Genomic DNA, 14,915 nt, shown 5'->3' with positions numbered 1-14,915 from the left:
CTTGTTTCCTGCCTTTCCTGTAAGTGGTCTAGACTGTTTGTAGGCTGCTGAGCCCCCAAGCCTTTCTCTGTTGGAGGGAAGCCTTCTAGCTTAATTTTGTTTCTTTAACTAGCCAGTTTTCTAGTTTCAGCACTCAAATCTGTTTCTTTGAACTCAGCACTTGATCAGAACTCGTTGTAAGCACTAAATAAGCTGCAAATTACTACAGCACTCAACTTTCCAAACTTGTCTAGAGGAAAGCAGTTTTTAGTACTTAATAAGTAAGAACCTATCCAGGCATGTCTAATTGTCAGCTCCCGGTGAATTCTCCTGTCTACCTAATGAATCTGGGCATCTTAAGACAATGCAGCAATTGCCTCATGTACACAGACAACCCTCTCCTCCAACCATCCAACACTACAACCTGTGAGAGATGCACTTATATAGCCAAACTGGAAGCAAAGCTCTCTTCACCCAAGACCGGACTAGACAGTCAAGAGGAGAAGGTAAACACTTGCACCACACCACACTCATCACATAGTTCCTCAAAACCTACACTACCAAAACACACAGATAGAAACACAAAACACACACCTACATTCATGGAGGCTCTCAACAAAAACCTGCCCAAGCATCAGGGACCTCCAAAGCAGACACACAAGAAAACTCCACCCCCCCAACACAACCCAAATGACACATAGCCCACATACTCAGTGTGCCACTCAACCACAGCCCATAAGGCATAACAACGTACCAAACACTCTAGTCATAGGTTACTCTATAGTCAGGCACACTGATGTTCCACTCAGCAGGCTAAATAAAGAGAAAGTTACTGTCAGCTGCCTGTCAGGTGCCAGGATCCGCCAGATAACGCACACACTCAGGTCACTCCACAACAAGTACAAATATGACACTGTCATTGTCCATGTTGGTGTGAATGACCTGAGACATACCTTCCTGGACAACATGAAAAGAGACATGGAGGAGTTCTCCGATCTTGCAGTACAAGGACAAAATGATTGACTTCAACAATTGACTAAGCTTCTGGTATCATTCTAAGGGGATCCAGTATTTGTTTACCTGGGATGACATGATCGACAGACCACGATGCTTTGCCAGAGATGGCCTGCATCTGTCGCCCTTGGGATTCCAGATACTGGCAAAGGCTCTTGCCACCACTATAGTGCCTTTTTCAGGCAAGGTTCAAATGACAAATTCACCACCATAACAGGTACAAGCAAGCAAAATCTAAGAGTAATGCTACTCAATGCTAGAAGTCTAAACCTCAAAATGCACTCACTCGAGGCACTCCTTAAAATGGAGAACATCAACATCTGTGCAGTGACAGAGACCTGGTTCAAAGTTCCAGAGAGCACCCTTGCATTGCCAGGCTATAATTCATACCAAACCTTTTGGCCACCTAGCCCGGAACGAAGCAATAAAGGTGGAGGTGTGTCCATATTCATTAAGGATATCCACACCTCCAGGCTAGTTGCACAGCATAATGCATCTGAGATTATCCAAGTGCAACTAACTCTGGGCAAGACTGCAATCCAAATTGTAGCTTGCTACAGACCCCCCACTATGCCCCAGGATTCACAGTCCTCATTTCTTGATACACTGGAAAGTATTAGGGTACAACCCAACACCCTAATAATGGGTGATTTCAACTACCCCACCATTAACTGTACCAACTCTTTTGCTCAACGTTTTCTGGAATTCATAAATTCCAACGCCTTGGATCAACTTATTCACACCCCCACTAGGGGCAGCAATATCCTAGACCTGGTCATTACCAGCATGGGCAACCGGTGTTCCATACCAGAGGTCAATTCCTCGTTGGTCAGATCTGACCACAAGCTAATCACCCTAGACATCCACATCCCGCCCCCACCCCCAGTTCGGGAAACCACCATAAAAAACTTCTCCAAAGCCAACTTCACACTTCTTAAGACTAAAGTGGCAAATGTCATGACACCCATGCAGATGGACAATAGAGGTACGACTGCTGAATCCTACACAAATGTACTTTATAAGCACTTACACGAGTGCATGGATCATGCTATCCCTAATGGAACCAAGATGCTATCCTCCAAAAAAACGAAGCCAATCTGGTGGTCCTCTGCCATAAACAAACTCTACAACAGAAGAAAGAAACTGTTGCAAAAAAGAGTAAAATCCTATGACTGGAGGAACTCCCTGGTCAACCTCAGTAAGAAGCTGAGATCCCTCATAAAATCCTTCAAAGCTAATTACAAAAACAAAATTGCCACTGACTCTAAAGACAACCACAAAGCATTCTATAGCTATGTCAAAAATCTCAATGGCAACACTCAGACCTGCTCTGAGTTACAGCACAATGGCACTAAATATACAGAACCAACTGATATTGCCAACATCCTGGCAGATAGGTTCAGTGCTAACTTTACCCCCCTCTCACCCCCCTAGAGGGACCATCTCTATACCGGAAGAATGCAAAGTTCCTGTAATCACGGCTGTACAAGTAAAAAACACACTCTTCAAAGCCAAGAACACAGCATCCATGGGACATGACAATATCCCAGGCTGTGTTCTACACGAACTACAGAAGAACTGGTATCCTACCTAAGTACCACGTTCAATCATAGCCTCACCTCAGGCTTTGTGCCCACTGAATGGCGCACTGTGATGGTTATCCCACTCCACAAAGGGGGAGCCATGACGGACCCCGGGAACTACTGCCCCATTACCCTGATGAGCTTGGTCTGCAAGGCCATGGAACATATCATCATGGAACTCATAAACAAAGACATTGGTAATCTCCAAACTCTGGACCCTACCCAGTTCTGGTTTGTAAAAGGCAGATCATGTCTCCTAAACCTGATTGACTTCTTTGAAGCAGTCATCAAAGCCTTAGATGAGGGTAAGGTGGTTCACACAGCTTATCTAGATCTTGCCAAGGCTTTCAACACCATCCCCCACTCTGGAATTATGGATAAGCTCACTAAACTAGATATAAATCCCTTTGTCACAAGATGAGTTGCCAACTGGCTTATGGACAGAACCCAAACTGTGAAAGTAGCAGACTCCAAATCCGACTTCAGATTGGTCCTCTCCTGTTTGATATCTACTTCTCTGAAGTACAGGCTAACACAGAAGATCTTTGGCTAACAAAGTTTGCAGATGACTGGAAACTAGGAGCCATAATCGAAACTCCTAACGATGTGGACATACTACAAAAGGGCCTCACTGAGACAGATGCCTGGTGTCAAAGCCATGGCCTGAAGCTCAATGCCAAAAAGTGCATTGTCATTCCCTTTGGTAAAAACTCTGTACCCATAAACTACCACATAAGTGATAGTCTACTTAACGCCAAAAGTGTGATAAGAGACCTTGGGGCACAGGTGGACAGTAATTTCTCCTTTGCTAATCACATTGCCACAGTGGTCAGGAAATCCTTCTACATGGCTCACCTCATCACAAAAGGTTTCTCATCCAGAAAAAAAGAGGTCATTGTTCCCCTCTACTCATCACTCATTAGACATTATAGAGTACAACGCCCCTTTTGGTATGTACATCACAAGACATCTACAACAACTGGAAAGGCCACAGAAATACCTCTCAAAGAGGATTACTGGCCTCAAAGAGATGCCCTATGCAAACCATCTCAAAAAACTTCAGCTTTACACCGTCGCATATCGCCTACTCAGAGGCAATCTCTGCCTAACATACAAAGCTATGTCAAACCCAGAACTGCTGGACATGCTCCACTTAAGGAAATCCCAATCCCTCCATACTACATGCTCTAGGTACCTAAACCTTGCCACCACAATAAACAGAACATGCTGGAGGGATAGATTCCTGTCCCAGAGACTTCCCATACTCTGGAACAGACTACCTATCTATGTCAAACAGAGCGCCTCATTAGCATTCTTCAAGATAAATCTTGATGATTGGATGGAAAATAGGAAATTGACCCCAGGGATCACTTCTGTGGCTCTCTGCTCGATAGGTGCACAGGAAAATTATTTTCTTGGGTGGCGAAAGCCAGGGTACCTTTTTGGCTAGGCTTATATAGGCCCTAGGGCTAATAGCCTAGTACCTACCTATGAACCTATGAACCTATGAATCTATGAAGTCTATATGATACAGAGTATAGTGACAGGGGCTTTTGTTGGTCTGTGTAAGGCATATGCTGGAGTCCCTTGATCTTCTTTTTCAGAAACTTCTGAGGTCACTCGAGTTGCTGCAAGTGCTTTGCATGGTACATGCCAAACAGAGCATTATACTCAATTATGGTCCAGATTAGTGCCGAGTGCAGAGAAGTTATAACCTCCTTTTCTCTCAAGGTGATGCTTTTACTAATCAAGTGTACTATGTAGGAAGTCTTCCTTCATGGTGGTCAAAGTTAAGGTCGTAGTCAACTTATGTTCACAGATCCCTTACCACTTTGTTGGTACTTAGTGTACTGTTGTTGATTTCATAGTGTAAAGGGACATTGTTTGTGCTGAAGGGAATGATGATGCATTTCTCTGCATTCAGTCTGAGACCATGACTAAGACACCAGTTGTTGGTCTGCGTTAGACCCTCCTAGAGTACACTGACATCATTTGTGGATTCAGTAATTGCACCCAGTTTTCAGTCATCTGCAAACTTGGTCAGCCACAACTCCTTAGTTTGACCTGAATTTTTGAGAAGTATATAACAAACAGTAGGGGGACCAGCACTGACCACTGTGGCACCCTGCTAGCAACAGGTCTGCTGGTTGATGTGAAGTCACCCATTTTAATAGTGTGTGTACAGTTTGTGAGCCGATTGGCAACCCATCTTACAACAAAGGAGTTTACATTCAGTTTGCTAAGTTTATTGGTAATGCCTCAGTGTCAGATTGTGTTGAAAGCCTTTGCCAAGTTGAGGCATGCTGTGTGCAGAGATTTGCCCTTTTTAATGGCCCTGGTCACATTTTTGAAGAAATCTACCAGATTTAACAGGCAGGATTTGCCCTTGACAAAGACAAATTGGGTTTGATCCAAGGTTTGTAGGTCACCTGTGTCTTTATTTATGAGGTCCATAATGATACGTTCCATGACCTTTCAGATAAGGCTGGTCAGACTTATGGGTTTGTAATTCCCCATGTCTTTTGCTAGGCCACCTTTGTGAATGGGAGTAACTGTTGCTATTCTCCATTCCGCAAGAACAAAGCCTGTGGTTAGTCTATGATCAAAAAATATACTTAATAGTGATGCTAGTTAATGTTTTAGCCAGTTTAGAAAACAGTCTGGGATGCCATCTGACCCCATAGATACTGTGTTTTTTGCCTTGGACAAGGCTTTAATGACCTGCTCTTCAGATACGTAGGGTAGGGGCAGGAGTTTGGGGGAACGTTTGTGATAAGTTTGGAGGGGATAGGTGAGTGAGATTTTTACCAAACTTATCTGCTAGAAGGTTTGCTATCTCTGTGGGGTCAGTGTGTGTGATATCATTAGTCACTAGTTCCGCACATGCTTGAGTCCTACCTTTTAGGCTACCCACATAGCTGTAAAAGGCCTTATGGCTATCCTTGGCTGTGCTTGCTAAGTTTTTCTCAAAGAAGCCCTTAGAGGATTTGACAAGTTGTCTAATTTGCTTGTTGAGACTGGGGAGGGAGTTTTTCCATTGTTGGGGTATCACCTTGGTTTTCTTGGACAGCAACTTTTTGCATTTATTGTAAAGTTTTCTTGATGCTGGATATCCACCATGGTGGCTTGTTTTTACTTGGGGTTCTGGCTTTGATTCTTTCTGGTACAGCTGAGTCTATACACTTTTACAAGTGACTGTACAGGGCTTTAGTGTAAGCTTCAGTGTAGTTACCACTTCCAGCTGGGGGAGGGGCTTGGAATGCATTTATACCTTCACCTAGGAGGGTGTAACTTGCCATGTTGAAGTTTTTTAGTCTGATTTCACCTTTTGTGAGTTCTGATGTTAGTGCCAGGTGAAAGGTAAATGATTTGTGGTCAGATTTAAGTGATGAGAGTCAGACAGCTGCGACAGTGCATCTGTTTGACATGTTAGTGAGGACCAGATCTAGTATGCTTGTTCCTCTTGTCAGGGTATGAACAATTTGTTCCAGGGCATCTGAGTAAACAAAGTCAAGGAACTTTTGCACTAGGAAGTTAGGGCTAGCATAGAATTCCCAGTTGATGGTAGGATAATTGAAATCCCCCATAACCAGAGTGTTTGGTAATATTTGAATTAACTCCAGTTTGGTCAAGTAGGCTCCGTGCATGTCATGACCCATGGAGGGGGATTTATAACTGGCTATGACTTGAATGGGGGTCTTACCCACAGTAAATTGAACTTGGAGTAACTACATGGAGTTGTTCAGTCTAACTATTTGGAAGGTGAATTTATCTCTAATATAGATAGAAATACCACCTTGTTTGGTTCTCACACATTTGTTTTGTGGTCTGAAGGTGTAGAAAGCATTGTAACCTTGCAAGGCCAGGGTACCGTCTGAGGCCTTGAACCAGTTTCTGTGACTGCACAGACATCTAAATCTTCCAGTGACAGAAGTGCTTCCAGGGTGTGCAGTTCTTGGTTTAATCTCCTAACATTTAGCATCATGGCCCTTATTTTGTTATGACTGCCAAATTTCACATCAGTAAGTTTGTTTTCAAGACCTTGCCTAAACAGGCACTATGGAGAAGGCAAGAGCCTTTACCAGCAGCCAAAAGCCTAGTGGTACCACGTGTAAACCGTCTCTGGCAAAGCAGCGAGGTTTTAATTCCAAATTCTGGTTTTGAAAACACGAAACAAATAACGGGTTCAGTACCAAGGTACAAAAAACAGTAGTCCTGTCAAGCGCTTTCGCCCGGGCTCTCCCAGGCTTTGTCAAGATACTAAAATGGTTACAACAAAAAAGTTTTAAGTTCATATATTATTGATTATAAATGATGTATGGTTTTAAAGATGTTTTAATTATGTTAATTGTTATATGTAATTGAATGATTGAGATGCTTAATAGTATATAAAGCACTCTCAAAATGGTTTTAGTATCTTGACAAAGCCTGGGAGAGCCCGGGCGAAAGCGCTTGACAGGACTACTGTTTTTTGTACCTTGGTACTGAACTCGTTATTTGTTTCGTGTTTTCAAAACCAGAATTTGGAATTAAAACATGTATTCTGAATCCCTGAGGACTTTGGCTGTGACTCTTTTGCTTTACTTACGGGTAACTGTTTTTTGGATTTATTTTTGTATTCGTAAAGCAGCGAGGTTTGTCAACCATGGCTTCCCAGGTGGAGAGGAGCTGAATCCCCTTTGAATGACATCAAAAAACTAAGCCAATTATTGAAATCAATCATTTTTTGTTTGTACTGTGGCATCATTCTAGGTAATGGTATTATGCTGCTCAAGGCTAGGGACATACCTGCTTGGGACACATACTCAGAGAGCTCAATCATGTCTCTTTTCATATAGTCCAATGAGGTAAATCTCAGCCATTCACTCCAATGTGCACTATCACAGAGTTATAATGGTACTTGTTGCTCAGAGACCTGAGTGCATGTGTGCGCTGATGGATCCTGGCACCAGACAGGCTGATGACCATGACTTTGTCCTTGTCCAACCTGGTGAGTGGGGCATCCATACGTCTCACTATGGAGTCTTCAATGAGAAAAAAAATTGTTTTTTGAGTGTTACACCTTAGGCTTGGTAGGTGAGACACTGGTGTTATTATATGTCATGAGTGCTGTCAGAACTGTGTTAGTTGTAGCAGCCTTAAGTCTCTGGTGTTTTGGTAAGTTCTTTGAGAGAATCTCTGCATATGTTGATTTTTATGTTTGATGCATACTGGGTGTATGAGTACTGGTACTATGTGCATGATTAGTGGTGAGTGGGTTGACAACCTCTTCAGTGTTACTATTTTGAGTGCCAGAGAGCATGGATTCAAGATTCTTGGTGTAGATGCATCTGTCGCACTCTGTACTAGAGTGAGTTATTAGTACAGGGTTGTCAGTGTACATGATGCAATTGCTTCACTGCCTCAAGAGACTCAAGACAACAAGGCTAACAGGAAAAACAAGGGTAGTCCAACTGTCCATAATGCTAGGCTGAAGACTGTTATCACAAAGAGGGGCTTTTGGGGATAGATCAAGGAGGAGCTCAGTGGATGAATATTTCTGCCATTTTGTTTTCTGGTGGTTTGATAGGTTACAGCTCACTAGCAGTATTTCTTTGACCAGTAAAGTACGAAGGATGAGGGCTACAGTAATGTGCTACAGCTGTATCTAAGGGGAATTGTTGAATTTATCTGTCTGGCTATGGCACACAGTTGCGTGGCAGTGTGCAATGCTGTAGGACGCAGAAACAAGCAGAAACCTGCTCAAATGCAGGGCTTGAATACTAGAAGCTAAAAACTTGAAAAAAATGTAAAAAGATTCAAAAGGACCAATGGGGATGCTTACTCCAAGCCCTAGACCAACCGCCCTTCACCAGACAACTTCCAATCAGCAAACTTCTTCCACTGGAGTGCAGATGGGCCTTTCCAATTAAAGATGGCCTGGAAAATCTGTTTAGAACAAACATCCACTACATCATGCCCACATGCAGCAAACGTGTCTGGACTATGCTACAACTACTAGCTACTCTAGTTTCGGAGGTAAACACTAGAAAATGTTTAAGGCAGCAGAAAAATAGCAGTGAGACACTAAAGAATGTTTTAAACAGCATAAAATCAACAAGAATACTCTAAAGAATGTTTTAAACAGGTAGCAAATTGGTTATTTAACACTGCTTTGCAGGAAAAACAGAACAAGCAGAAGAGATAGCTTAGCAACAGAGAAAGGTACTAGCAAATACTTAAAAACATGGACACCTGCATGAGGGATTGTCTCCTGAAAAACAAGTTTACCCTGTTCTGTTTTATATTTTGATTTATACTGTTGATTTGTTTTGATTTATGTTTAAGCAGTTTGATATTTCTGTCAGGCTGTAACTCTTGACACTACATATTCAGTAGTTTTGAGTTTTTCTGTTTATTTGTGGTTCAGACAGGCATGCATACAGAAATACAGAATGGACTATATACTGGACTGCGAAGAGTTCAGTACTTCAGTAAAGGGAAACAAGACTGGTCACATACATGCCATCTTATTGTTTTCCTCTCACAAATGTAGACTTTGATAATCCCATTTGCAAAAAGAAGCACTCACTCTCTATGCCCTCTCCTGAAGTGTCTTTGTGTAGAAATACTGACGCTACTCATTATCCTAAGTAGCAAGTTCATTTAGTAATAATCCATGGCTGTGTGTGGCTATATCAGGATTTACCCATGGTGGGTGTGGTTTGATCATGAGGGTGAAGCCTAAGTAATGAAACAAAGGCAGCTGTGGGTAAATCCTGGTACAGCCACACATGCATAGACATAGATTATTGCAATTCTGACATTCTTTAAGGAAGAAATTACGTACATTTCTTAAATAATGTTTTTCTATAACAGCACCTCAGTCTTCTTTCTTGCTGTCTTCTGTATGCTGATGTCCTGCCTTTACTTATGGGACTTATGTTCCCATGCTTGCATGGTACCTTAATGGAGTGCAGAACTGATGCAGAAAAGAGAATATCCATTACTGCTTTTTATTCAACTGTTTAACAAAAATCAAGAGATTTTGTTAGAGAAAGTGCAAAAATACAAGGGAAATCAAGTATGTTTCTTTTTCTGTTTTGCAGAATGTAACTGATTTTTTTCATATTTTGCTCTGTCTGTGGTAAAAAAGAGGTTTATAACACTTTTATCCAGCATATGTCAGCAGAAAGTCTGTACAATCAATGGTACTTCAGCAGTCAGACTTTTTTCTTTTGGTATATATTCAATTTACTATTGGCATGCTGGTTGGCCTGTCTAGTCAGAGTGCTCATTTTTCAATAGTAATCCTATCCCTGATTTACTGTATAATCAGGACTAGAACAGATCTCCAACAGACAACTGTGCAATAATAACTATCTTGACAGTCAACTGTGGAATAAGTAAAAATGCAGTCAGGGCAAACCCCAAACTTTCATCATTATTCCCACAGCTCCAGCCTCGTAATTGTTATAGTGTATAGTCATGAAATTCTTTGTATAGGGGTGTGGCAGGATCCCCTCCTCCCACAAAAAAAAAAAAACTTTTAGACATCTTTGGCAAATCACATTTTGCACTGCTTACTTATCAAAAAAAGATACACCGCTGTCCTCAGCATCCCAGTCAGAAATAGATCAATCACATAAAATAAAATATATGTAGTATAGAGCTGACTTCCTCTTTGACTAATGTTCATTCATATGCCACTAAGAAATGGCTGCTCTGTATGTCTGGTGACAGATTGCGGACGTGCTGTAAAAGTAGTATTGAGCAATATTTGCCCTACAATGACAGAGGGTGACAAGTTGATTCTCAAACATTCTGATCAAAGAAAAAGGGCGCTTAATGTCATACAGCCATACGTCACTCCACGCAAGTCCAGCAGCAACAGTAAAGTCCAGGAAAAGAACCTACAGTTATATGCTTGTTCTTCCTTCTTTTAATTCCCTAGTTTCCTGCAACTGGCTCCCATTGAATTCCATTCAATCTAGCAGCTGAATGTTAATTTCAGATATATCTTAGATAATGCCTTCTTTCATTTAAAAGATTTTCATGAAGTGTTACTTTCTGAATAGAAATGAGCAGTACAATTTATACCAAGATGTATGCAGAAAACATCTAACCTTTATATTTATTTTTGTAGTTACAGGTTAAGAAACCATCCAAGACTGGAGAGCAACTTCTTGGGAAGACTCAAGAACCTCCCTAAAGAATATAACTCTACAACAAAACAGAGATTCTTTGAGCTCATAGACATATATGGTACTCATTATATTAATAAAGTGCAGCTGGGAGGGAGAATCCAAGAAGTGACAGCCCTCCGAACATGCCAAATGTCCCTTGAAGGAATGACTAGTGAAGAAGTACGTGACTGCCTCGACATGGAAGCTTCTGCAAATGCTATAAAAGTGAAAGGCAGTTTCAAGTACAAGTGGTGTCAGACATTCATGAAGGAACACCTGGGCGGCTTGAAGTTCTCTGAGAAGTACAATGAGAGATCATCAGAAGTCATTGGAGGCAGTGTTGATAAAAGTGCTGACCTGCTATTCTCAACTGGTAGTGGCAGAAGAGCTACATTCAAGGCTTGGACCAGAAGTCTGGTTTCTGAACCTGATGTCATCTCTTACTCTCTGACACCCCTCCACATGCTTGTGGACTCTGACAGTCATATAAAAATGAACCTGGGATCATCCATTACTGACTACATTAAGGAAAAAGCTATTCAGAAAAACTGTAATCAGTGTCCATTAGGCAAGATTCAGAACCAAAGATGTGTATGTGGATGCTTAAGTAGTAATACAATAACAAGTAATTGTTGTTCTCGGAAGAAAGGCACAGCAACTCTGACTGTCATGGTTCTGCATGGGGTTGATGTTTATGGATACATCTTCAGTACAGCAAATTTCTTTGTTAATGTGTCCTTTGACTCAAAGTCGCACCGTACAGATGTCATTCAGAGCCACAACCCTCACTGGAATTACACAATGGATTTTGGTGATGTCATCCTGTATCCCTCAAGTACAATCAAAGTGATACCGTGGGACATGCTCACTCTTTGGAACACAAAACTTGGAGAATGTGTGGAACCCATTACCCATGCTAAAGGCTGGCAAGAATTTATCTGTTACTTAAATAAAGGGAAAGTGATTTTAGCATATAATGTAAAATGTGGCCCCTACTTAGGGGGCCTTTACTGTGACCAGTATCATACCACACCAATATAATGTGTTGTAGAGGAACCCTCCTCTAGTGATATCAGCACTTAATAAAAGTAGTATGTCATTTGTATAGGCAAATAATCCCTTGTGCTATATGTAATAAACCTTTTTTTATTCAATAATTCTCTTGTACCAACTACAGCACATCCTCCTATATTTCTTTGCATTGGTAAGCTTATTCACTATGCTCTCTGAGTATCTCAATTCCATGCATCTTCTATTCCTACAGTTGTTATATGTTGCATTTAATTAATTTTGTTTTACTGTTTCAATTGATTTTGCTTCAGTTTTTACTCCAATCATTGTTTGCTTCAGTTGTATAAATGATGTCATTGTTATTTGTAGTCTGTGTTTTTGACCCTGGCTGAGCATGGGATCCATGTTCTACCTCGGTTAACAAATAAAAATAAAATTAAATGATTACAGTTTTACATCATCAGTCAGACTATCTTTGTAGAAATAAAAGTCGTAATTGTATTTAAGTCCTGCTATTACCTGCAGATAAAACCCGAGTAAAGCTATACTTTTTTTTTAAACTTTGGTTTGGGTTTCAAGTCTGAATGTGTGGACCTAGTGTCTTGTCTGGCATGTAGTTAAATGACGAAAATACCTCTGTGTGAAGAAATAGTAAGGTTTAAAAATCTGAGGCAGACCTCTCAACTGTCCCTATTTTGTTAGAACATTCCTATTTTCAGGCCTGATTAACCCCCCCCCCCCAGAGAATGTCCCTATTCTTGCAGTTATGTCCCTATTTTCAGGCTTGATTTATCCTTTTATGCAATTCTCTGAATTCTCCTCATCATATTTGAATTTTGAAGCTCTACATTACAAAGAAAACCATACCGTATGACCAACATACCAGTGGCACCAATAATGAGAGGACACACATCTTTGATCTCTCTCTTTTTTTAAAGCAAAAATAAATTAACTTGTGTGGTAGAATTTTACAGTACAGTTCATTAATATTACAGGGCCAAATGGAAAGTGGTTTGTTAAAACAACATAGTGATGTTTGTTGACCATAAAAACATATGGAAAACAGTCTTTAAAAGTCAGTTGGGTAGCTACACATGTAAAATTGATTGATTTTGAGTTAACACATAAAAAGGACAACTTGCAATGCAATAGAGCATTGGCCAATAAGAAAGTATAGCAACACATAAGATTTCAAAGGGTTGGACACATAGGCTTACCAAGCACTACTTGTGAATTTCCCCATACAAATGGGAACAGGTTTAACATCCTATCAGATGTCTTCATTCTGAAGAGGTGAAAGGCCAGTCAGGTTGAATTAAGTCACAGTGCACTATGCCCCATATGTAACAGTATTTATAGTGGCAGCATGATCATAGAACGTTTAGATACAAGAATTGCATCTGAAGAAGTCTACAAAGATGAAAACACGTATCCCAATAAACTCTATAAAAGGAATGATCTGTAGTCAGTTTCTTCTTTAAAGAATTGGGATTTTGAACTGGATTTATTTTGTTTTTAGAAATAGAATTATTTAGAAGAAGGTATTGATCTAAATACTTGGATTCTTGGCAATTCTGTGTTGGGATTTCAGTTTGTCCTGATGAGTACTCCCTGTATAAGGCCAGGTTGATTTGGAGATACTGGAGCACCCACCTTGGGTTCCTTTCCACTGCAAAAAAGCAAGGAAGATAACAAAACAAAGTGCCCCCTCCATGTCAACGAAAGTAGATAAACAGTAAATGAAAGGTTTCCTGGGGACTATGAGAATTTCTAAGCATAAAAGTCACTGAGTGCATGGTTTCTACAGAAATTAAAAAAAATGGAAAGTAGCATTGTTTGTTAAAATTAGATTTATTGTGATAATGTAAACTTTTCAGGATTCATATATAAGAGGGGTAGACAACAGATATAAATGCAGTCTGATATGTGTCAGTGGCATTCTTCTAGTTTGCTAGGATTTGGCAGACCAGAAGGATATATAAGACATGTATTCCTGTCAACATCATCAGAGAATCCCAAGGAGGTTTCATAGAGAAGCAGTGTCACTGAGATGTTAAGCAGCAGGTAAGATGACTTTATGTGAAAAACAGGTTATGAGAAATGGACAATAAACTAATACACAGTGAGTGTAAGCACATTTTATGCAAAAAAAAACTAACTATATAGACTCAAAGGTGGAAAGAAAGATTTATAGGCAATGTAGTAGAATTTGTGAATTGTACAGAGAACAAATATGAATTAATTGAAAAGAAATAAATATGATGCAAAAATTATTTGTGGAGTTAAATAAAGATAGCAAGGGTATATAAATAAATGCAGATACTAAGTATGGGAATCTACTTAAAAGCCTGAATAGAAACAAAGAATAACAGAAGTTGTGAATTCTAAACAAATAGGGAAGAAATAAAATGAATGCAGTTCAATTGTCGAAAAAAGATAAAGGGAGAGGAACTGTCACAGTGGTAAGATGCTACTAGAAAGTGGAAGTGTTAGAAGTGGGAAAAGCTTGGTCCCGTAAACAGAGATGTCTGTAAAGGGTGCCAGGGATATCGTGCCATGGGGCAAGAGAATGATCTCTATAACAAGGTGCAAACTCTCACAATGGAAGCAGAACAAATATATATGTAGAATTTGTTTAATGCATGATGTATTTGTTGTTTTGACTTTTGTGTGTGTTTTTTTTTTATTTCTATTTTTTTTATTATTTTTTTTTTTCATTCTCGATTTTAACAACAAAGAGTTATTTGTCTGGCAAGGGTTTAAAGAGGATGGACAGAATAATGAAATTTGCGAAATGTCAACAACATTAAGAGTGCAGAAGGTAGAAATTAGAAAGAAGACAAAGAACTGGGTCATGAAAAAGCAGATTGGATCTAACGATCCTTCCCTGTTGGTTGCAACACATGGAGGAATAATAAGTGAAACGTGTTAGAAGTTGTAACATGACAGGTGCTAACACTATTTTGGTGGAACATAAATGGACTTACTCATCCAGTAAAAAAGGCAAGAATATTTACACATATAAGAAAACAAAGGCCTGTCATAGTGCTTTTGCACAAAATGCATTTAGATGAATACCACTCCAGTGGTGTAGAGGAATAAAGTTTTGACAATGGCACCACCCACCAGGGTTTGAATAGTAGCTTTGGCAAATGATGGAGTG

At 40.2% G+C, this 14,915-nt stretch overlaps 1 protein-coding gene across 2 annotated transcripts in view; it reads left to right on the top strand.

The window, feature by feature from the left end:
- LOC122813756 (perforin-1-like) overlaps positions 1-12,207 on the top strand; it is a 98,940-nt gene extending 86,733 nt beyond the window's left edge. For both annotated transcript variants that reach the window (XM_044086237.1, XM_044086238.1), the window contains one exon: positions 10,702-12,207. In XM_044086237.1, the coding sequence (XP_043942172.1) occupies positions 10,702-11,782 (1,081 nt within the window). In that variant the 3' untranslated portion in view covers positions 11,783-12,207. The remainder of the gene's footprint in view (positions 1-10,701) is intronic.
- The last annotated feature ends 2,708 nt before the right edge of the window (positions 12,208-14,915 follow it).

This window comes from Protopterus annectens, chromosome 10.part0 (assembly GCF_019279795.1).
Source record: "Protopterus annectens isolate FY-2018-M chromosome 10.part0, PAN1.0, whole genome shotgun sequence".
NCBI classification, from domain to species: Eukaryota; Metazoa; Chordata; order Ceratodontiformes; family Protopteridae; genus Protopterus; species Protopterus annectens.
This window is presented reverse-complemented; position numbering and strand designations above follow the sequence as displayed.